The sequence below is a fragment of the Megascapheus bottae genome, chromosome 28, assembly GCF_031878675.1.
Source record: "Megascapheus bottae isolate mThoBot1 chromosome 28, mThoBot2.hap1, whole genome shotgun sequence".
Lineage (NCBI taxonomy): Eukaryota > Metazoa > Chordata > Mammalia > Rodentia > Geomyidae > Megascapheus > Megascapheus bottae.
The window spans coordinates 13416894-13439635 of record NC_143536.1 but is presented as its reverse complement, the minus strand read 5'-3'; the positions used below and the strand labels follow the sequence as shown (position 1 = coordinate 13439635).

The 22742-nt window shown below is 46.6% G+C and overlaps 2 protein-coding genes across 5 annotated transcripts in view; one reads left to right on the top strand and one right to left on the bottom strand.

Annotated features, from left to right (window-relative positions):
* Pik3ip1 (phosphoinositide-3-kinase interacting protein 1) overlaps window positions 1-10067 on the top strand; it is a 17262-nt gene extending 7195 nt beyond the window's left edge. Inside the window, exon 6 of the mRNA XM_090320506.1 lies at window positions 8803-10067. Coding sequence (XP_090176632.1) covers window positions 8803-9007 — 205 coding nt within the window. The 3' untranslated portion in view covers window positions 9008-10067. The remainder of the gene's footprint in view (window positions 1-8802) is intronic.
* A 1456-nt stretch (window positions 10068-11523) lies between these two features.
* The window catches only part of Limk2 (LIM domain kinase 2), a 70051-nt gene continuing 58832 nt past the window's right edge, over window positions 11524-22742 (bottom strand). For all 4 annotated transcript variants that reach the window (XM_090320500.1, XM_090320502.1, XM_090320503.1 and 1 more), the window contains 5 exons: window positions 21404-21469; window positions 19439-19613; window positions 18763-18818; window positions 17057-17214; window positions 11524-13791 (listed from right to left, as the gene is read on the bottom strand). In XM_090320500.1, the coding sequence (XP_090176626.1) occupies window positions 13647-13791; window positions 17057-17214; window positions 18763-18818; window positions 19439-19613; window positions 21404-21469 (600 nt within the window). In that variant the 3' untranslated portion in view covers window positions 11524-13646. The remainder of the gene's footprint in view (window positions 13792-17056; window positions 17215-18762; window positions 18819-19438; window positions 19614-21403; window positions 21470-22742) is intronic.

Genomic DNA, 22742 nt, shown 5'->3' with positions numbered 1-22742 from the left:
TTCTGTGATTCAGGAAGCAGAGGTCCAGAGAGGGGAAGTATTGACTTGAGAGGGCATCCGGACTCCTCGACTGAGGTTGTGGCCCACAGAGGAATGGGTGAAATGGCAGGTCCAGTGACACCTGCTTATTTGGTTCAGAGAGAGATGCAGAGGAAATGGTTGTCATAGGCCTTGCCCATCAACTCATAATCAGACCCTTCATGTTGGTTGAGTGTGACCCTTGAAATATTTCTTCCATTCTCAGCCGCTGGATAGTGTTTGGCTTTCCTCCAATCTTCTGACAGTTTCTAGGCCTTGCAGGTGCTTGAAACTTGATTATGATCTCAATTTTAGGCTCAATGATAAAGCCAAGTCTTTATTTGTTTATTATTTTTCTAGATTTACTCTGCTAGCTTGTCAAAGCGCTTCCCTGTTGCCTTGAATTTATTTTCCTATATAATCAGTGAAAGGCACCAAGTCACCAGATTGACTGATCACCAACTGCCAGGCCACCTTTTTCCTTTGCAAACATGCTCTGAGAACAGTTTGTACAACAGGAAACCACATGTAGGCTAGAGAGAAGCTCTCAGCTCCCCACTCCCTCCCCAGAGAACAAAGTCTTGGTATGAACTATAGATGTTCAGGTGTTTCCTGAACCTCTCTGTTAAATGGCAATTTGTTCTCTCTTTACATCTACCCAACCATTTACCTATTTATTTGTTTGTTTGTTTGTTTATTTATGTTTGGTGCCAGTCTTATAACTTCAATTTTTGGCCCGAGTGCTGTCCCTGAGCTTCTTTTATTCAAGTTTAGCTCTCTACTATTTGAGCCATACTTCCATACTTCATTTCTGGCATTTTGAGAGTTTAGTGGAGATAAGAGCCTGTCTCAGACTTCCCTACCTGGGCTGGCTTCAAACCATGATTCTCAGATCTTAACCTCCTGAACAGCTAGTATTACAGGTATGAACTACTTCACTCAATGCTAGTGTTGAGTATAAGCCATAGAACATCAGTCCGGTGATTATCACCATAGTAGTCTGCCTGCCTCCCAGTCCCTCTTTCTCTCCTTCCCTCCCTCCATCCTTCCTTCCCCTCACCCCCCTTTATCAGTATGGAGGTTTGAATTCAGAGCCTCGCCCATGCCCTCTATGTAATAGTTATAGAGAAGGCCAGGAGACTAGTATTTTAGCCCACAAGATCTCACATAGTTGCTTAGTTTCCCCAGCACGGGGGCTGAGAAGGTGAGGTTCTCTAAAGACAGGCACTGTCACTACTGTCATGTCTTCTACCATCCAGGTAGGGGGAAAGCACAAAGGATCTTGGGGAGTGAGGGAAAAGATGACCCAGGTCATCTGTGATGTTGGCTGGTTGTCCTGCCCAGGCCTGTTTAGTTCCTGTCCTAGGAGAGGCTCCGGCTGGAGCCAACTTTTCCAAGTATCTGAGCTGTGGTCCCCTGGCTGGAGTATGTTCCATTTGAGGCTCCATTGCCTCCAACCCTGCAAGGTCCTGGTTCCTAAAGGGCCGGGTTCTGGGACAAGGCATCAACCAGAACTTGTGCTCGACCAGCACTCTACCACTTGAGCCATGTTCCCAGCCTTTTTCATGTTAGTTACTATTGGGAATGGAGTCTGGTCGTCCTGTGAATGTTTCTTATATAGCTGACATGACAGGCATGGTAGCCATGACCAGCTATTGGTTGAGCTGAAGTCTTGTCAACTCTTTTTTTTTTGGCAGGGGGTGGGGAGCAGTCCTGGGGCTTGAACTCAGGGCCTGGGCACTGTGCTTGGACACTTTTTGCTCAAGGCTAGTGCTCTGCCACTTGAGCCACAGTGCCACTTCTGGCTTTTTCTGTGTATGTGGTACCAAGGAATTGAACCCATGGCTTCATGCATGCTAGGTGAGCACTCTACTACTAGGTGATGTTCCCCGCCCACATCTTGTTAATTCTTTGACCAGGCTGGCCTCAAATCACAGTCCTCCCGATTTCCACCTCTGTAGTAGTTGAGATTACAGATGTGAGCCCCTGCACCCAGCTGTGGTTTCTTTCTTTCCTTCTTTTTTTGAATAGGGAACTTTTATTTGAAAGTGAAAGAAGGATTGAAGATGTGGCTCATACGAAAGAGTGCTAGCTAAGGAGTGAAAGTGGTGGGTACAGAGTTTGATTTCCAATCTCAGACTTAAAAACAAAACAAAACAAAAGAATGAAAGTGAAAGGAAGTAGCAGAAACTCTCCATTTGGAGAGAGGACCAAAGAGGAATCCAGAGCTGTGTTTTCTGGATAAGTATTGTAGTTCTGCAATACTTGTTGCTAAGCCTCACTACCATCCAGGCAGCTCTACCACATTGTTGTTGGTTTTTCTCACATTGTTTTGCAGTGAGAAACTCAGCGCTAGACAGGAAGGAACATCTGAAGACAAATGTCACCAGAAGTCCATTAAAGTCCTTAGGATTCTTAGAAATATGCTTTGATTTTCAAAAAACAGTAGGAAAAATTGCAAACTTTTCCCCGAATGGCTGGGTTTAGAAGTCAGAAAAATCAACTGTGGGCTGATGGCTTATGCTATGATCCTAGCTATTCAAGAGGCTGAGATCTGGTGGACCATAATTTGAACCTAGCCCAGGCCAAAAAAAACAAAACAAAAAATGTCCTCTGGATTCCAATTCTGATTAACCAGCAAAGTGCTAGGCTGAAGAAATGACTCAAGTGGTAGAGCACCAGCTGTGAGCAAGAAACCTGAGCATAAGGGTCCAAGTTCAAGTCTTACCACCACACACATACACAAATCTGGTTTTAGAGCTGTTAATTTTGGATGTGATCATGGACAAGAAATTTACCTTTTCTGGGCTTCAGTTTACTCCTTTGTTAAACAGGGACAGGGAATTAGATAGGATGATTTGCTTAGCTCTGGTGTTTCCTTTAAGGATACATATTGCCTGGTGGTATCTTGTATTGATTTAAATCTCATTTCTGCCATTTGCTCCAACAGATGGATGTAAGCTCTCTGCATCTGCTTTTTCATTCTATCTATCTATCCATCTATCTATCTATCCATCTATGTATGGTGCCAGTCCTGGGGCTTAGACTCTATCTCTGAGCTTTTGTGCTCATGACTAGTATGACTAGTATTCTACCACTGGCACCATAACTTCATTACTAGCTTTTTTTTTTTTTCTGACAATTAATTCAAGATGAGTCTCATGGAATTTTCTTGCCCAGGCTGGCTTTGAACTGCATTTCTCAGATCTCAGCCGCCTGAGTAGTTTGGGATTACAGGCATGAGCCACTAGCGCCCGGCTGCCTTTTCATTTGTGAAAGAGATCATAACAGACAACACACAGGTTTGTTTCAAGGATGGAATTAGTGTGGTTGAAGCTTACAGCTGGTGTATTGGGAGGCCTGCCTTGTCGGGCGTGGTGGCACGATAGCCTGTTTTCACGGAAGAAACCTGCTCTGTCTAGTGGAGCTCTGGCAGAGGAAGCCAGCGGCACAGCAGGCAGCAGTTCCATCCACACCTGCTCTCTCTGGCCTGCCTAGCTCTCTTTCCCAGCCCTGGAGCAGTCATTAATTACTGCACGCCACAGGCCTTGGCTAATGGATGGGGAGCGTCCCCTTGGCTGGAAAGGGTGGGCAGACAGCAGGCTTCCTCTCCAGGGAGGAAAGGCTGCCGATGGGGGTGGATTGGGAGCTCAGCTGGGCTGGGTCTTTGTTCTGTTAGTGCTTTAGGCCCCTTCGGCCAGACTATACAATCGAGCAGCTCCCGGCTCCTGCTATAAACAGCAGTGTCTTAGCTAGCTCTGAAGGGAGCTCCTATTTTTTTTTTCCCCTGATAAAATGGGGAGGGAAAAACAAGTAAGTCAATACTACCCCACTTCTCCCCCCCCCACCTCCACCCCTTGGGAGAGGAGCTGAGTCAGTGAATAAGCCTTTTGTTCTTTCTTGGCTGCCAGACAGCTGCCACAGGCTGTCTCCCACTCGAGAGGGAGTTGGGGGGGGGGGTAGGCGGGGTGAGGCTGGGCTTCGTGGTGGTCAGTGCCTTGTGGCCTCTCTCCCATTTCCCAAGGAAGCTGTGGCAGCCATTCCAGAGGCACCATTAGCAGTGGGACAGCTTAGCATTGGATGTGCTTCTTCTAGTCTCCTAAATGTATGAAACAAATCCTAACTAGTTCCAATATCTGTTTCCTTTATCCGTTACCCAATCCTGTTCTGTCTGTCTGGTTAATACAGATTGATTAACACCCCTCCCCCACCCCAAGTCTTGTGTTCATTAGTAGCAGCTCTGTGGCCCACAGAAGTACACTTGGTAAAGGAGGTATCTGAGGAGCGGAGAGTTCTTGAGTTAAACTTCAAAGCCTCAGTTTCTTCATCTATAGAATGGGGGAGAATATTATCTTACAAGGTTGGAAATTAGAAGATGGTGCATATATGAGATGTATCGCAGCCAGTAGATAGCTCTGCTCATCCTGGCAGATGGAAAGACCCATTTCTTGGTAATTTGGTAGGTACCCAGGAAGTTGAGTTTTTTGGCTTTCTTCTTATAGCCCCTTCAAGTTTGAAGTTCAGGCCTTGGTGAAAGACACTTGTTTATTCCTTTTGCAGTTGCCTTTTGATTTTTTGTTGGCTTGGAGGGTTCTCTTACTAAAATTAAATTTAGATTTGTTCCCTATATGGACAGCTTGGAAGAATCTGGCTTTTTTTCTTCCCTCTTTCTTTCCTTCTTTCTCTCTTTCTTTCTCTTTCTTTCATTTTCTCTGGCTAAATGAAGAGTCTCATGGATTTGTCTATGCTGGGCTGGCTTCAAACTGCAATCCTCAGATCTTTAGCCTCTTGAGTGGTTAGGATTGCAGGTGTGAGCCACAGTGCCCAGCTTGGAACCCAGCTCTCTGTTTCAGTAAGGAGGCCGGGGAAAACCCTTGGTCCAGTTAGCCCTCTCTCTATGTGCCTCCATTTCCCCTCTGGAGTGCCTCTGCTGTGGGAATAGGTGGTCTTCAGTACAGAGGCTCCTGAAAAGGATGGGGTAATGCACCTCGACCTGTATGTTGAGAAACTGTCCTCCGCAGCCCCTCAGGGTGACTTAGGGGAATGAGCTCACAAATCCATCTCCTGTTGCCTCACAATGAGAAACAGGCCACCAGCCTAGGCCATGTGAGGAATGTCAGAGAATGTTCAGGGCCCTGGAGAGGGCTCATGTCCAACTCCTTAATTGTCAGATGATGAGATTAAGGTCCAGAGGAGAGAATTACTGAGGTCATAAAAACAATACTGGCCTTGGCCAGTCAGGAGGAGTTTCCTTGAGAAACCAAATTACGATAACGTTGTTTAGTGAGTCAAGTCATATCCAGGGGAAAATATCAGAGCCTCCCAAGTTTGTACAACAGCTTCAACCTTTTTTCAAAATGATCCTCCCCACATTAGCTTGTTTGAGACAACTGAGGCACAGAGAAGCCATTTTGTCAAGTGTCACACAGGTTTGAGATGGTTGTGGAAGGACACAAAAGAAGTGGAAAGCTAGGTGACAGTGGCTCTGCATGTAATTCTAGCTAATCAGAAGGCTGAGATCCATGCAATTCAAAGCCAGTTCAGGCAGGAAAGTCTGTAAGACTCTTATCTCCAATAAACTACCAAAAAAATCCAGAAGTGGAACTATGGTTCAAGTGGTAGAGCAGCTAGCTAGTCTTGAGCAAAAAAGCTCAGGCCCTAAATTCAAGCCCCAGGATTGGCACCAAAAAAAAAAAAAAAAGAGGAAGGCTGAGATCCAGAGGATCACAGTTTGAAGCCACTGTGGTCAGAAAAGTCTGAGATTTTATTTCCGAACTAGGGAAAAACCAGGCTGGAGGAATGGCTCAAATGGGAGCGTGCCAGTGGAGCAGACATAAGGCCTAGAGTTGAACAGCGGAATTGAGAGAGAAAGACAGTGAGACAGAGACAGATAAAAGACAAGTCAGAGGCACTTAGGCAACTCCTCATTCTTCCAGTCCTGTCCCACCCCACCCATATTCACATCATGATGTATGATGTTTATAGACTTTAGAGGATTACTACCCTGGGTGCTCAGTGTGGATTCTGCTCTTCAGTGTGCTAGGCACTCACCAAACCACTGGGTATGTGTGTGTGGCCAAGTCTAGAGGGAAAGGCCTCTTACATGGACCGTCAGAGTAGGCTGCTCCACCATTTTTTTTTTTTAAGAGAACACTAAGCTCCAGCCAGAGCCCAATAGACTTGTTCTGAGCCTACCACATCCTCAGAGTATTGCATCTCTGAGCCATTTCCTTGTTTAGAAAATGAGTAAGAGCCAGGCACCATAGCTCAAGCCCGTAATCCTAGCTACTTGGGAGGCAGAGGTGTGTGTGTGTGTGTGTGTGTGTGTGTGTGTGTGTGTGTGTGTGTGTGTGTGTTGCTATTTGAGGCCAGCTTAGGCAAAAATAGAAGTTTATGAGACTTTATCCCAACCGACCAATGGTTGGGCATGGTGGGGGAACCTGTTATTCCAGATATGGTAGATACACAATGGCTGGGCACAATTGTACATGCCCTTCATCTCCAGTGATTTTTTTTTTTTTGGGGGGGTGGACAATCACAACTCAAGCTGGCCCAAGTATAAAACAAGACTCTACTTCAAAAATAACCAAAGCAGGGCTGGGAGTTTGGCCTAGTGGTAGAGTGCTTGCCTAGCATGCACAAAGACCCGGGTTCAATTCCTCTATACCACATACATAGGGAAAAAAAAAAAAAAAAAAGCTGGAAGTGGTGCTGTGGCTCAAGTGCTCAAGTGCTATAGCTCTAGTCTTGAGAAAGTCCAAGGACAGCGCTCAGGCCCTGAGTTCAAGCCCCATGACTGGCCAAAAAAAAAAAAAAAAGTTTCACAGGCTTTCCAAGCCAGGCTTGCTTTAAACTATGATCCTCAGATTTCACTCTCCTGAATAGCTAGGATCCTGAGTAGTTAGGATGTAATTCTTTTTTTTTTTTTTTTTGCCAGTCCTAAGCTTGAGCTCAGGGCCTGAGCACTGTCCTTAGACTTTCTCAAGGCTAGAGCTCTACCACTTGAGCCACAGCACCACTTCCGGCTTTTTTCTATGTATGTGGTACCGAGGAATCGAACCTGGGCCTTTGTGCATGCCAGGCAAGCACTCTACCACTAGGCCAAACTCCCAGCCCCTAGGATGTAATTCTTAAGGTTGAGCTGAAAATGAAATGGGATAACTTGTATATCAAGTACTTAGCTACTCGGCCGGGAGTTTGGCCTAGTGGTAGAGTGCTTGCCTAGCATGCATGAAGACCCAGGTTCGATTCCTCAGTACCATATACATAGAAAAAAACTGGAAATGGTGCTGAGCTCAAGTGGTGGAGCTGTAGCCTTGAAATAATCCCAAGGACAGTGCTCAGGCCCTGAGCTCAAGCCCAGGACTGGCAAAAAAAAAAGTACTTAGCTACTTAGCATGGGTTCTCCCTCCAAGTTAAACAGTAGCACTGTGGCCTGATTGGGTAACAGAATATGAAACTTCAAAGACAAATAACAACTTTGAGAGGCCCAGACAGTCCTGTTTCCCTGGACCTGCTTTACTCCTACGTATAATTGGTCAGGTTCTAGTCTGGCTCATACCTATGACTTGAGGCTAAGGTCAGTTTTCTCAATTAATCTTAGAGGGTGGAGCTGGAGCTGAGCTAGTTCTTGGTCTTGGAGCCCTGGTTAAATGAACACAATTCTTTATCTGGCTCAATTAAATCTGTTACTTTTATATTACCTCTAATGAACTTCCATTGCTATTATATGAGACTCAGACTGGCACCATCCTTAATTTCTAGGTAGGAAAGCAGAGACCAGAAGCAATCTGACCAAGGTCCTAGGTTAGTGTCAGTCCTGGCTTAGATTAGCGATTAGCTGGTTGTGACCAGACTTCAGGCGTAGGTTCAACTTGAATACTTTCCTTTCTTTTTTTAAATTTTAGAATATAATATATATGTATGTATATGTACACACATATACATACATATATATGTATATAGACTGTAAACATATATGTATTTATATGAGCACTGTCCTTGGGCTTTTTCAAGGCTAGAGCTCTACCACTAGAGCCACAGCACCACTTCTTTTTTTATATATGTGGTGCCAAGGAACTGAACCTGGGTCCTCGTGCATGCTGGAAAGTACTCTACTCCTAGGCAAAGCTTCCAGCCCCATACATTTTAGAACATGTTGTTATTATCGTTAAGTCACTATACAAAGGAGTTGCCATTTAACAATTGAATACCCTGTGTATTGATGTTTCATCCGTCATCCCTTTCAGCATTTTTGCCTATCCATCCCAACCCACCCCTTCTCTCACTTTTTTTTTTTTGTAAGACATACATTGGGTTTTTTTCCGTTGTTTTTTTGACCAATCCTGGAGCTTGAACTTGGGGCCTGGGCATTAACCATGACCTTTTTTTTTGCCCAAGGGTAACACACTACTATTTGAGTCACAGCTCTATTTCCAGCTACTTTAGTGGCTAATTAGAAATGAAGACTCTCACAGGTTTTCCTGCATTGTTCCTGAGCTTTTTCACTCAAGGCTAGCCCTCTACCACTTTGAAGCGCAGTGCCACTTCCAGTTTTCTGGTGGTTAATTGGAGATAAGGGTCTTACAGACTTTCATGCCCAGGCTGGCTTTGAACCACAATCCTTAGATCTCAGCCTCCTGAGTAGCTAGGACTACAGTCATGAGTCGCTAGGGCTTGGCTTACATCAAATCCTTGACTTTTCTCTTCATTCATTATTCCCATCTCCCTTGAGCCTACCCTACCCCTTTCAAGTACCCAAGTTGTCCCTTTTTCCGCTGGCAGGGGGAAGGACTTGAAAGAGCAGCACGAGCAGAGGGTATGTGAGAGGGAGCTGCAGCGCATCAACCTGCCCTTGTCTGCCTTTACCAACCCCACCTGTGAGATCGTGGATGAGAAGACCATCGTGGTGCACACCAGTCAGACTCCTGTGGAACTGCAAGAGGGCAGCACCCCCCTCATGGGCCAGGCTGGCACCCCAGGGGCCTGAGCCTCTCCAAGAGGCTCCAAGAGGGCCAAAGCCCATGCAGATACTTGTGCAGGCCAGCCCAACTTCCTACAGCTGAGAGGATCTACATTTTGTGTTGTGGTTAAGACTCTACCCCCACTGGTTTTTTGTTTCAATGTTTTGGTGAATCCTCATGACAGAAGCAGGTAGTACTGCAGGCTGAGGGCAAGGCAGGGAAGAGTGAGATGTTTCTTCTCCACTTATTGGAGCAGAGGCTTTTTTTTTTTTTTTTTTTTGCCTGTGGGTGGAGATAGCATCATAGCTCCCACAGCAGTGCTACTGATAAGGGCTTCCAAACATTGTCTGTGGCCCCTCCTCTGGATTCGAACCAGGGACAGACAAAGGGGGAGGGAGAGAGCTCTCCCAGACTCTTCTGTGCTTTACCATCTAAGATGGCCTCACTCCGCCTTTCCTGTTTGTTTTTCATGAGCTTGAGTGGCGCACACTGTTATTCATAGTTAAGGTCAAGCAGGTCAGGAGGCAGCATTGAAAAAAAATATATAGTTTTAAAAAATATTTGAGAGGGAACTCCCTATTCTGAGAACCGGAAATGAGTCTGGGCAGAAGCCAGTACTTTGGATTGGGAATGGTGTCCAAGCTGGGCACTTGCGGGTGTGATCCAGCTGAAGGCAGTATGTACCTTGACAACCACGGGCCAGGCCTGGGCCCAACAACTCTTCCTGTTTCATTAAGGAAAGGAAGGGAAGCATTGCACTAATCATTCCACTTAGGAAGAGGATACGGAAGATGTGCTCCTGCCTTAGGCCTCAGGACAGAAAATGGACCTGAGGGGTGGGTACCCTAAATCATCTCTCTTCTGGGGTGGATAGTGACCCCTCTTCATTTTGCACTGATAAAGGAGTAGCCAGCCAGCCACCCATGGGAATGATACACTTGGGCATTCTTTGAGTGGCTGCTGAGCGGGGACCCTGGAAAATAAGCTCAGAGACAAGGAAATACAGCCCTTCAGGGCTCGCCTTCCTGCAGTTGGGCCCTTGTTTGCAGGTAGCCCCGTGGCCCTACCACCACCACCACCACCACCACCACCACCACCACCACCACCACCAGGTCAGCACTTCCACAGTGGGGCTTGGAGGGCCAGTCACAACCCTACCATCTGGAAAACAGTCACAGAACCATCAGTTAAGGACTGTGGTGTTCTTAAAGCCTTTTGAACCTAGGAGCCCTGGTAGAGAAGGGTGACTGCCCAAAGACAGCAAGCTACCGACACGGCCCAGTCTCTGGAATGGCGTGGAACACGACACTGTGCTGGAAACTGAGGCCTCCAGCTGTCACACTTGGAGACCATGGCAATGTTCACCAGCCACAGGTCTTCCTGCCCAGAGCCCTGTCACTGCCTGATATGGATGAGGGAGTGGGCATTCCTATCAGCCGGTTATTCGCAAGAGCCATTGTGGAGGGTATCTAGGCCTCAGGGGGTCCCTTGGTATTAACGATGATGGAGAAGAGGACATTACTGGTTTCTACTTTTCTATAAAAAGCATTTCTCTGTATACATGTTTGATATACCTCATTCTGACACCTGTGTATTAAGTACAGGAAACTGCTCTCCATTCAACTTCTATAAAAATAAGAAAAACAAAACAAATTTCCATGTTGCCTATTTTTTGTGTTTGTGGGCACCCCCCCCCTCCAAAAACAGCAAAGCGCCTCACCTGTACAGTGAACTCAAACCTTCTCTTTATCAAACTGGCTGCTGGAACCAGTTGAAGAGTTGAAACTGTCACCTCTGCACCTTCAGTGTTGCCACCAGGAATCCTGCAGAGGCTGCAGCTGCAGGAAGTACCCCCGGGCGTGTGGGCTTCAGAGGAGGGAGCTGGTTATCCCAAGTTTCCACCCCTCCAGCATTCTTTCTGAGATAGAGGCAACTGAATACCCAAATGGGTTGTGAAGCCACAGGCAAAGGAGGATGGAGTGGGATGAGGAGGTGAGGAGGGGGGCGGTGGGTCAAGGGGCTGCCCAGAACAGTCCTGGAGCTAGGGCTCTAGCAATATCAACTACCAGCTAGCTTAGACTTTTAGCAGGAACTTCAGCTGTAGGTTCAAAGGCTCTTAGGGGACTTGAACTTGGGGCCTATGAACTGTCCTTGAGTTCTTTTTGCTCAAGGCTAGTGCTCTACCACTTTGAGGGACAGAGTCACTTCTAGTTTTCTAAGAGTTAATTGGAGATAAGAGGCTCATGGCTTTTCCTGCCCAGGCTGGCTTTGAATCATGATCTTTAGATCTCAACCTGCCTGGGGAGTTAGGATGCTAGGATTATATGCATGTGCTACCAGTACCCTTGCCTCTACCTGCAGAACCACATTCTCTCAAGCTCTGGGGTTGAATGGGAGAAATGACCTTTGGGTTTGTGTTCAGGGCTGCACCAACCAGGTAGCATACTCCTGCCCAGTGGTCAGTCCTCTCTCCCCCCGTGTGCAGGAGCAACAGATGGTCTTGAACACTTCCTACACACAGGCTAAGGTGGCTTGTGCATCTCCAGTCTAGACGTGAAAGCAGCTACAAGGAGCAAAACCTAGGCTCTGGGGGCTATAGAGAGGTTTACAGCAAATGTGGCAGTGGAGGGCTTCTGAGGCCCTGTCTAGGCAGGCAGGTGGGAGGCAGGCACAGTAACTCTGTGGAGATGAATGGAGACCTGACCCACGGAGGAGGCTACCTCAGTGGGACTTGCATGAAAAGGGGATTATCCTTGGGTGTGTGAGCCTACTGCTGTGGGGAGTCTTGTAGGCTGGTCCTGAAGATGGGCAGATGCTCCGATCTTATTTCCTTAAGTCAGATCCAAAGTTACTTTTTTTTTTTTTGCTAGTCATGGGCTTGAGCTTAGGGCCTGAGCACTGTCCTTGGGCTTTTCTCAAGGCCAGTGGTCTACCACTTGAGCCACACCACCACTTCTGGCTTTTTCTATGTATGTGGTACTAAGGACTCGAACCCAGGGCTTGTGCATGCTAAACAAGCACTCTACCACTAGACTACACTCCCAGCCCCCAAGTCACTTTTCATCCTCAGTGTGATTACTTTTCTTAACTGCTTAATTTATTTAGTCTACTCAATGGCCCACCTCAGGCCTGCCACTCCCATGCTTGCTAGGGACAGCTGAAAACAGCAGCAGCCACAGGATACTGAACCGTGCTGTTGCCGGGAGCCCAGGACTCAACCCCACAACAAGTGTGCAAAGTCCACATGTAAGCGTAGGCTACATAGCAAGTAAACTCTGGCCAGAGATGACAACCCATTTCATAACTCATCCAGTCTATGTACAATATTTCACATACCACCCAATAGGTATAGGAAGGTAATATTAACAGCAACCACTCTCCCAGATCACTCCCCTTCTCCCCTAGACAACCACCACACATTGCATTTATACCCCAACCCCATTCCCAACTTGTTAAATAGGGTGTAATCCCAGAGACATTTAGGCAAATTGAGGTGTCCTGTAGAGTCTCTGGAGGGCTAGATGGCAAGTGTCCCTAGGTTTTCCAATGCCCATGGCCCCGAAGTGTGGCTCAGAAGGCTGTAAGCCAGGAGCTATGAGCTAGGCCAGCTAACAAGGGAGGTAGAAGCCAGTGGCCCAGCTCAGGGAGCCATCTCCCTCCCAGCCAGCATCTCGGCTCTGGGACTCTGTCTCATCACTTCTTCTTAGTCTAAGTTGCTATCTAGAGCAGGTGTGTTGGAGGATGAGCAGAGGCTGCTGTAGGAAAGCAGGCAAGAGGTTTCTGAGCCTCCTTCCTCTTCCCTGGTTGAGACCCTGGGCCTGCAACAGGCCACAGTCTTGCAGATTCCATTTAGCTCTAGGCAATATTTTGGGCTTTTGACTAAGCCATCAGCGTGTGAGTGATAGCGGCCAGGTGATGCTACTTTTGAAAGCTAGAGCCTCTTTTTTCCCCCATCTTCTTGTTGAGACAGAGAAGATATTGCCGAGTTCTTGGCTGATCTCCAGGAGGATGAGAAGGCGAAGTGGAAGCTTCCTGCCCACATTGGTGTGGTCTCTGGACTGGCTGGAGCCACCCCCTGGCAAGTGAACAAACAGCCTTAATTGCTGGCAGGTTCCACTACACACTAAGAGACTTAAAAACCTCTGCTCCAGGGAGGGCCAGGATCTGGAGTGCAAGTGGGATCCACTGCCATTTAAACTTTTGGAGTGTGATCCGGTCACTAGTCTTTCTCTTGACCACACTCCCACTTGAAGTCCAGCTAAGCCAGTCACCAGAGACCACAGGCAGATTCCCTCTGGGATCCTGCCCAGCAGGCCCAGGTCACGTTGATTAGTGTAAGCCAGGGGTCCCAGGTAATACCAAATAACAGATTCCTCTTGGCCCCTCTAGTCCAGGCTCGTAGTTTAAATCTTCACAGCTTTCAGGTGAGTGTTGGATTTATCGACAGTAACCAGGTCCCCTCAAATGTGGGGAGATACAATTTGCTGGCGCTGCGCCCGCTCGCCTCCTGGGGAGGTAGTAGGGATGGCTCATTGTGCCTTGGAATGTGCTGCCAATCCACAGGAACACAGGAAGCCCGGGAAAGCCCTGTACACAAGCAGGGCCAGGGCGCAGAGGGGGCAATGCTGGCTGTGGAAGGCCCCCCTGCAGGGGGCTGGGCCAGGGCTAGGGGGGTGAGTCCCGGGTCAGGCCATATTGCATGCTCACAGTGTGGTCGAGCTCTTCCAGCTCTGCGGGCAGCGGGATGCCCAGCTCTCCCAGGTACAGGGAAAGGGCCTCAAAGGAGTCCTCCAGTTTGGAAAATGCCGGTCTGGAAAGAAAAGAGGTGAATTAGGCAGGTGCACTATGAGGTGGCAAGACAGGACCAATGCCTAGGGCTCAGTTACCTCCTCAGGCAAACTCTTTAACCTCTATTTGACCCCCTGAGGCACGGGCATACTATATTAGCATAACCTCCCAGGGTTGCTACAGAGATTAAAGCTAACTTGGTGAAGGTCGGCCCTCAGAGGCTCATGCTTGTACTCCTAGCTACTACTCAGGAGGCTGAGATCCGAGGACTGTAATTTGAAGTCAGTTTGGGCAGGAAAGGCCATGAGACTTTTTTCTTCAATTAACCAACAGAAAACCAGAAGTGGCACTGTGGCTCAAGTGGTAGCCTGCTAGCCTTGAGCAAAAAAAAAGCTAAGGGTCAGGGCTCTGAGTTCAAGCTCCATGATTGACAAAACAAAGCAAAACAACTTTGTGAGAAGGCTGGCCTGGCTGGCTGGCAGTGGTAGTTCATAGTAACAGCGATCCTGAACAAAAAAGAGCAATGCAAAAACTATCATAATACTGGACTTCAAATTATACTATACAGCCATAGTAGCAAAAAAAAAAAATAGCTTGGTGATAGCACAAAAAACAAATACAAAAGAACAGGAGAATAGAAGACCCAGGAATAAAACTACACAGTTACAGCCATCTAAGTTTTGACAAAGGAGTCAAAAACATACACTGGGGAAAAGCGTATTCAACAAAAAGGTGCTAGGAAAACTGGCAATCTATTTGCCAGAGACCGAAACTTGGCCTTGCCTTTCATCTTGTACCGAAATCAACTCTAAACAGATCAAAGATCAAAATGTAACATCTGAAACTGCCATAAGAAAACTCTGGAAGAAAAACACTCAGGTCATTATTTTCTGAACAGGACTCCAATTGCCCAGAGCAAGAACAGACAAAAAGTTTCTACACAACAAAAGAAAATCACCAAAGAAGCAACCCACAGCATGGGAGAAAAATCACTGCCAGCTTTTCAGTGGATTAAGGATTGATATCTACAAATACAACGCTCTAAAACAATAGAATAACCCAATTAATATATGAACAAATGAGTAAATCACCCAATTAATAAATGGACAAATAGTTCTCAGAAGAAACACAAATGGCTAAGAGAAACATGAAGAAATGTTCACCATTCTTAACCATAAAGGAAATGCCTATCAAAGCTACAAATCAAAACAACACTCAAGATCCATCTCAACCCATTCAGAATGACATCTAACAAGAAAACAAATTCTAGGCTGGGAGCATGGCCTAGTAGTAGAATGCTTGCCTAGCCTGCATAAAGCCTTGGGTTTAAGTACCCAGTACTGCATACACAGAAAAAGCCAGAAGTGGAGCTGTGGCTCAAGTGGTAGAGAAAGCACAAGGACAGTGTCTAGACTGAGTTTAAGCTCCAGGACTGGCAAAAAAGAAAAAGAAAAAAGAAAACAAATCTTGGTGAAGATGAAGGAAAAAAAGAACCCTAATGCATCTGAAGGAAGACACCTGCATCTTTATGTTCAGTGCATCTTTGTTCACAGTAGTCAAGCTGTGGAATTGGCCAATGAGTACAACCACCAAAAGGAACAGATAGTATACATGTACATAGAGGATTACTCGGCCACAAAGAAAGTGGAAATTGTATCCGTTGTAGGATAGAGTGGATGGAACTGGAAAGCACCACCTTAAGCCGATCTCAAAAAACCAAATGCTATATTCTTTACCTATTTGTGGAATCTAGACATAAAAGACACATATAGATCTATCTGTCTATCTATCTATCCTAGGCTGTAAGTGTGGGATTGTGCTCAAGGCTAATGCTTTGCTATGTGAGACATAAACAGTTCCACTTCCAGCTTTTTAGCAGTTAATTGGAGATCAGGGTCTCATTAGACTTTGCTGGGGCTGGCTTTGAACTTTGATCCTCAGATCTCAGCTTTCTGAGCAGCTAGGATTACAAGTATGAGCTACCTGTGTCTGATAACAAACCTCTTTAATAGACTTTTCTCACAGCATCTGTCCCCTTTAAATATCCAGCATAGTTTGTTGTGTTTCTCAAGTCTTTCTTTTTTTTTTTTTTGCCAGTCCTGGGCTTGAGCTCAGAGCCTGAGCACTGTCCTTGGTTTTTCTCAAGGCTAGAGCTCTACCACTTGAGCCACAGCACCACTTCTGGTTTTTTTCTATGTATGTGGTACTGAGGAATCGAACCCGGGTCTTCGTGCATGCTAGGCAAGCACTCTACCACTAGGCCAAACTCCCAGCCCTCTCAAGTCTTTTTGCTAGTCTGCTCCCCTGAGAATTGGAGCTCCAGACCTTGAAAAAAAAAATACGAGTGTGTATGGGAGTGGGAGTATGGCCTAGTGGTAGAATGCTTGCCTAGCATGGATGAAGCCCTGGGTTCGATTACTTGATACCACATACACAGAAAAAGGAAGTGGTGTTATGGCTCAAGTGGTAGAGTGTTAGCCTTGAGAAAGCTCAAGGACAATGCCCAGGCCCTGAGTTTAAGCCCTCACGACTGGCAAAAAATTTAAAAAAAAAAAAATAAAAAACGCAAGTTTCACCATGTCAGATACCTTTGTTTTGTTCACTGCTCTGCCACTCAGAATAGCACCTAATGCACAGTTCACACTTACACACATATACTCTCTCTCCTTTTGGTGCCTGTATTTGAGCTGAACAGTGCTTTGCACTTGTACTTGGCTTTTTCACTCAATGCCAGTGCTCTACCACTTGAGTCACACTTCCACTTCTGGCTTTTTGCTGGTTTAATTAGAGTAAGAGTCTCATGGATTTTTTTTTTTTGGTCTGGGCTAGCTCTGAACTGTGATCCTCAGAGCTCAGACTCTGAGTAACTATGACTACGCAAGTACTGTTGGTACCCCGCTAAAACTTTCTTTTAGAAACTGTATCTGTGTATCTTATCCAGTTACTATGCCTTTACCAAACAGGGCATGTTAAGAGTTGTTAGATATTGGTGGCTCCGAGTTTGGCCTAGTGGTAAAGTGCTTGCCTAGCATGCATGAAGACTCGGGTTTGATTCTTCAATTCCTTAGTACCACATACATGGAAAAAGCTGGAAATGGTACAGTGGCTCAAGTGGCAGAGCACTAGTCTTAAGAAAGTCCAAGGACAGTGCTCAGGCCCTGAGTTCAAGCCCCAGGACTGGCAAAAAAAAAAAGAAAAAGTTGTTAGGTGTTGACAGTTACATGCTTGAGTTCAAGGTTACTGCCAGCCCCATTCCTGGAGCTTGGAGACAGCGGTGAGATACTTACCGGCTCTCCGGCTCTAGTTTGCAGCAGATTGCAGCCAGGGGGAAGAAGGCAGGGGGACAGTCTGTAGGGACAAACTTCTCCCAGAAAAGCTTCACATTGAGGCCAAAGTCCAGTGTGCGGGGGAGGCAATCAGGATCTGCATACACCTGCCCAATGATCTGCAAGTGAGAAGAGAACTGTCAGGAAGTCCTCCAGACAGATAGACGGCGGGGGACGGGGGGAAGCGAAGCTGGTGTGTGGACAGAGGGAGGCACAGAAGAATGGTAAAAACCTAAATCTTGGGTAATCTAGACTTCTCTCTCCTGGCTCCTGGGAGGGCTGGGGTTAGGACTGGCTTCGCTGTAGCAAAGGCAATTTTCCAAGCTGGTATGTAGGCTGTCAGCTGCCTGCATTCATTCTCTGCTAGAGTCAAGTCTCTGTGAAGCAGAGTGCTAGGTCTGATTCATGTTTAAGACCTTGGCACCAGCTTAATACTTCGTACATAATTGTTATCTATGAAAAGTAAACACCTTTCACAAAAATTATCCTTCATTATTTTAACTACTCTTTGTTTCTCCTGCCTATCCCATTCGCAGCTTTGTGGGAATCACAGAAAACTGAATGTGTGGTTGGTGGAGTGCTTTGAGATATACTGAACTATTCTGAATGAGAAGCTGCTAATGGCTGGAATCTTGTCAGGACTTACTCTACCCTCCATCGTGCCTACCATGGGGCTTACTTCCTAGAAGGGCCATTTTTACTTGCTGGGTTTAGAAAGGGAGAACAGAAAGAAATTGTAACTGGGTTAAGAACTAGGTGGATACCATCCCTTTCTTACAGGAATTCTAAGTTTGATCTGTCTGTCCTTTACTGGTTATGTGACTCAAGAACTATCTGGGCCTCCATTTTATGGAACCCAAAAGATTCAAATGAGGTGTATCCATCATAGATCCTACACCCATATCACTTTTTTTTTTTTTTTGGTCAGTCCTGGAGCTTGAAATTCAGGGCTGGGTGCTATCCCTGAATTTCTTTGCTCAAGGTTATTTACCACTTGAGTCATAGCTCTACTTCTGGCTTTTTTTTTTTGCCAGTCCTGGGCTTGAGCTCAGGGCCTGAGCACTGTCCTTGGACTTTCTCAAGGCTAGAGCTCTACCACTTGAGCCTCAGCACCACTTCCGGCTTTTTCTAGGTATGTGGTACCAAGGAATCGAAGCCGGGTCTTCATGCATGCTAGGCAAGCACTTTAACCACTAGGCCAAACTCCCAGCCCTACTTCTGGCTTTTTTGGTAGTTCATTGGAGTTACGAGTCTTATGGAGGGCCAGGAGCATGGCCTAGTGGTGGAGTCCTTGCCTACCATGCAGGAAGCCCTGGGTTCAATTCTTCCATACCATATACATAGAAAATGCCAGAAAAGCTGCTGTGGCTCAAGTGGTAGAGTGCTAGAGAAAGCCCAAGGACAATGCCCAGGCCCTGAGTTCATGCCCCAGGACTGGCAAAAAGAAAAAAAAAAAAAAAAGCCTCATGGACTGTTCTGCTCTGGTCAGCTTTAAACTGTGATCTTCAAATCTCAGCCTCGCAAGCAGCTAATATTGCAGGCATGACCCACCAGCAGCGTCCAGCCACTGAGGTTGACTTATGACTAGATTTTTATCTCTACGAGAAGCCTAGATGTGAGGAAAGGCAAAGCTGCTAGGCCTATAGGGCCTCTGTACGGGAGTTTACCTCACAGAGAACAATCCCAAAAGAGAAGACATCCACGGTTTCATCGTAGCTCTTTCCTTGGGAAACAGAGACAAGCATCTATTAGGTTGGCATCCTTTACCCGCTCTGCATGAAGCTTAGGGTTAAGCCAAGCCACAGCTAAGAATCAAGGCTAGAAGAGGTTCTGAGGGGGATGTCTCAAAGTGGTCCAGCAGAGGCACCACTTAGAAATCATCCTCCATTCCTGGATGGCCTGTGTTAAAGGGACATTATAAACACATTGCTTAGGATGTAACTACATGGCACAGCAGAAAAGAACTGCACCCTGGTTCTTGCAGGCTCTGCCATTGGCAGTTGTGTGATTTCAGGGAGCCCCTGAACTGAAAAGGGCTGTTCTAAACCAGGTCTGACATCTCATTATCTTTGCCTTTCAACAATGTCAAACAGCATCTCTGGAAAGTGTGAGCAGTGTCCACCAGGGGGCACCATATTTCATTTCCCAGCCAGGAGAAAGCAAAAGCCAAAGCTAAAAGTTAAAAGTTAGGAGCAGCATGGTATCCTGACCAGTTCCGTGGCTGGCAAGGATTAAAAGCCATCATTAACCAGTCTCCCTGGGGTTCTCTGTCAGAGGTGGCTTCTGCGTCTTTTTCTCCCCCCAACCCCCACCTGCGTGTCTCCTCCAGGCTTCATGACTCACCATTTAGCATCTCAGGGGCCATCCAGTAGGGGTTTCCCACCACCGTGTAACGCTTCTTGCGGTCATTCTTGCGCAAGGTGCGCTTCTTCGTGGTAGCCTTCTCCACTGGAGGCCTTTTCCTCTCTTCCACTATGAGCCGTGACAGCCCAAAATCTGCCACCACTACAGTCTTGTCCTGGCAGGACAAAGTCTAGTTCAGGATCTGGTTGGGAGATCCTAGAACATGGCCTTGGGGTGTGGGCACAGGCATGAGAAGTCATGGACTGTTGGGGTGTTGATGGCTCACGCTTGCAATCCTAGCTACTCAGGAGGTTGAGATCTGAGGATCATAGTTTGAAGTCAGCCTGGTCAAGAAAGTTTGTGAGGCTCTTCATAATTTTTTTTTCCCCCTGAACCTGGGGCTTGAACTCAGGGCCTGGGCACTGATCCTAAGTCTTGATGTGCTCAAGGCTAATGCTCCATTACTTGATCCACAGTGCCACTTTCAGCTTTTTCTGAGTAGTTTATTGGAGATAAAAGAGTTTCATGGGCTTTCCTGCTTGGGCTGGCTTTGAACTTCAATCCTCAGATCTTAGCCTCCTGAGTAGCTAGGATTATAGGAATGAGCCACCAGCACCCAGCTTGAGGGATTCTTATCTCCAATTAACTACTAAAAAAAAAAGCCAAAAGTGGGGCTGTGGCTCAAAGTTGTAGCCTTGAGCACAAAAACTAAGGGACAGTGTCCAGGCCCTGAGTTCAAGAACTAGCACACATGTGCACGCACGCACACACACATGTCATGGAATATATAGTTAAGTACATAGTAAAGCAGAGTCATGGCAGAAAGTGCCAGGCGATATGTTCAAGCATTTGGGTTTCCGTCAGTCTGTTATCTGCCCATAAGCCAAAGCGGAGTTCATACTCTAGTGGGGATAAGGCTCAGCAAACTGGAGGGTGGAATGGAACTCAGAGGCGGGGCAAGGGAGTTCACATGTGTGTGTGCATGCGTGTGTGTGTGTGTGTTTTCATATAGGCATTGGGACTTGAACTTAGGGCCTGTTTTTGTGTTTAGCACTCTACCACTTTGGGCCATAGCAGCATTTCCTGTTTTCTGGTGGTTAATTGAAAATAAAAGTCTCACAGACTTTCTTGCTCTGGCTAGCTTTGAATTGGAATCTTTAGATCTCAGCCTCCTGAGTAGCTAGGACTGCATTTTGTATTTAGCCTGTACTGCCTTGCTCCTCAAAAAGATTTGAGGTAACTCTCTGAGCTAAGGTTAAGAGAAAAAGTCAAGGCAGAGGCAGTCAGCATGGGGAATCTGGGGAGATAAGCTGCTTGGATAACTACAGGGCAGTCATGTGAAAAGGGATTAAGACTGTTTGATGTGGGTCCAGAGGGCTGACTGGTGGACACCCAGGAAGCAAGATTGCAAATCAACAGGAGAAACAACATTGTAGCAATCAGAGCTGAGGGGGGTGGGATGGGAGGAATACTGGCTTCAAACTAGTCACAGAGAATTCACTAGGTTGGTGGCCTCAGGCTGCTTTCCTGTGCCAGAAAAGTGGGGTCAGCAAAATGAAAGGGCTCTAATTTATATCTATCTATAATAATGCGTGTGTGTGTGTGTGTGTGTGTGTGTGTGTGTGTGTATTTAAGGATTTTCTGATTTCTGGTCATGCCCCCCCCACACCATAAATCTGTTAATCTGTTAAGTATTATATCACAGAGCTACATCTCTAGCCTGGAGTTACTTCTAATCAAATGACTGCTAAGTTTGTTACTAAGAGGGGAGACAGGTAGGAGTGTGCTAGAGTCTGGGAACACCTAGAAGACAGATTAGCTTTGGAAGCAACAGGAAGGGCAAGAGAAGCCCCTAGGCAATACCTTTGGCCTAAAGCCAAGGGGACAGTCAGCTTCCTTTGTGACAAAGAAGCCAGGACAGCTGACCTCAAAGAGACTGGGGCCAGGCTGCATGGTGAGACATACCAACTTGATGAGGCAGTTGTGTGAGTTCAGATCCCGGTGGATGATGCACATGGAGTGCAAATAGGCCTGGAACACAAATACAAGCCAAAGGGCCAGTAAATCAACCGGATCCTGACTCTGGTCATGAAATCTATTTTTTACCCAGGCCATGCCTGCCCACCTCAGAATCAAGCCTGGATAAAATGGGGCCAGGCTCCCTGCACCAAAAAGAAAGCTGCTGGCTCCAGCCCAGCCTTCAGTTTGACAGCTCAGTGCTGATTTAAGTCCTTACAGCTCCTCCCTCCAGTCTCCAAATCTACTACTAGGCTCTGTCTACAGTCCTCTACACCTTTGCCCAGGCCTTCTATAGTGCCCTGGTGGACACAGCTCCCCTTTCATGTCCCCACACGACTTCTGGCTTCAGGAGCTTCCAGTGCTTCCTAGTTTAACTCCATGTTCCTGCTGTTCACACCACTCTTTTATTTTTTTTTTTAAGTCCATACTTGAATAGCACCCTCTCTGCATCCATATGTTTCTAAACAAGTTTCTGTTTAGAAAGAAACTTGTTTCTAAACAAGCTATTGTCACTGTCAAAGGCCACTTTCTTTTTCCTGTCCTTCTCTGCATATTCAATATGGAGACACTGCTCACACGCTTGGGTCAACACGGCCTGTGTGCCATGACTCATACTCTGGTGGTCTGCAGAGCCCTTCCTCAAAGCTGTTGACATCTCTCCTGCTCCTGAGACCCCTGGGGGTCTGCTTTTCTCATCCAGCAGCTTCCTCAGCATCAACCATGCTCAAAGCCATCTTTCCACATGGACACCTCTGTCTTACAACTCCTTTTCTGGGGACCCTTAGGTGACCAGCAACCTATCCTCCAGTTTCTGCCTCAAGTTCCGGCCAGTTACTGGCCCAGGAGAGCTGGAAGTTCAGAGTCGATCAGTCTCAGTATGCACTGATCGTGACTTTCCCAAACCTGTTTCTGACCATCAATATCTGGTAAAAGGTGGCATAAGGTGTCATTCTTGACAGCTCTCCCCATTTCTGTCCCTTTACTGCCATCCTGTCTCCCAGTCTTCTGGCACCATTGCTACCTTAATTTAGAAACTCAAAATATTCCGCTGGCTCTCTATCTATTGTCCCTGCCTGAGGATCTCCCAACTCTATTCCAGTTTACAGATCACCTCAGACTCACTGATCCCAAAATTTTCTTGCTTGAAAATCTTTTCTAGGTCAGGCATCAGTGGCTCACGCCTGTAATCCTAGCTACTCAGGAGGCTGAGATCTGAAAATTGTGGTTCAAAGCCAGCCTCCTGTACAGGGAAGTCTGTGAGATTTTTTCTTATTTATTTATTTAG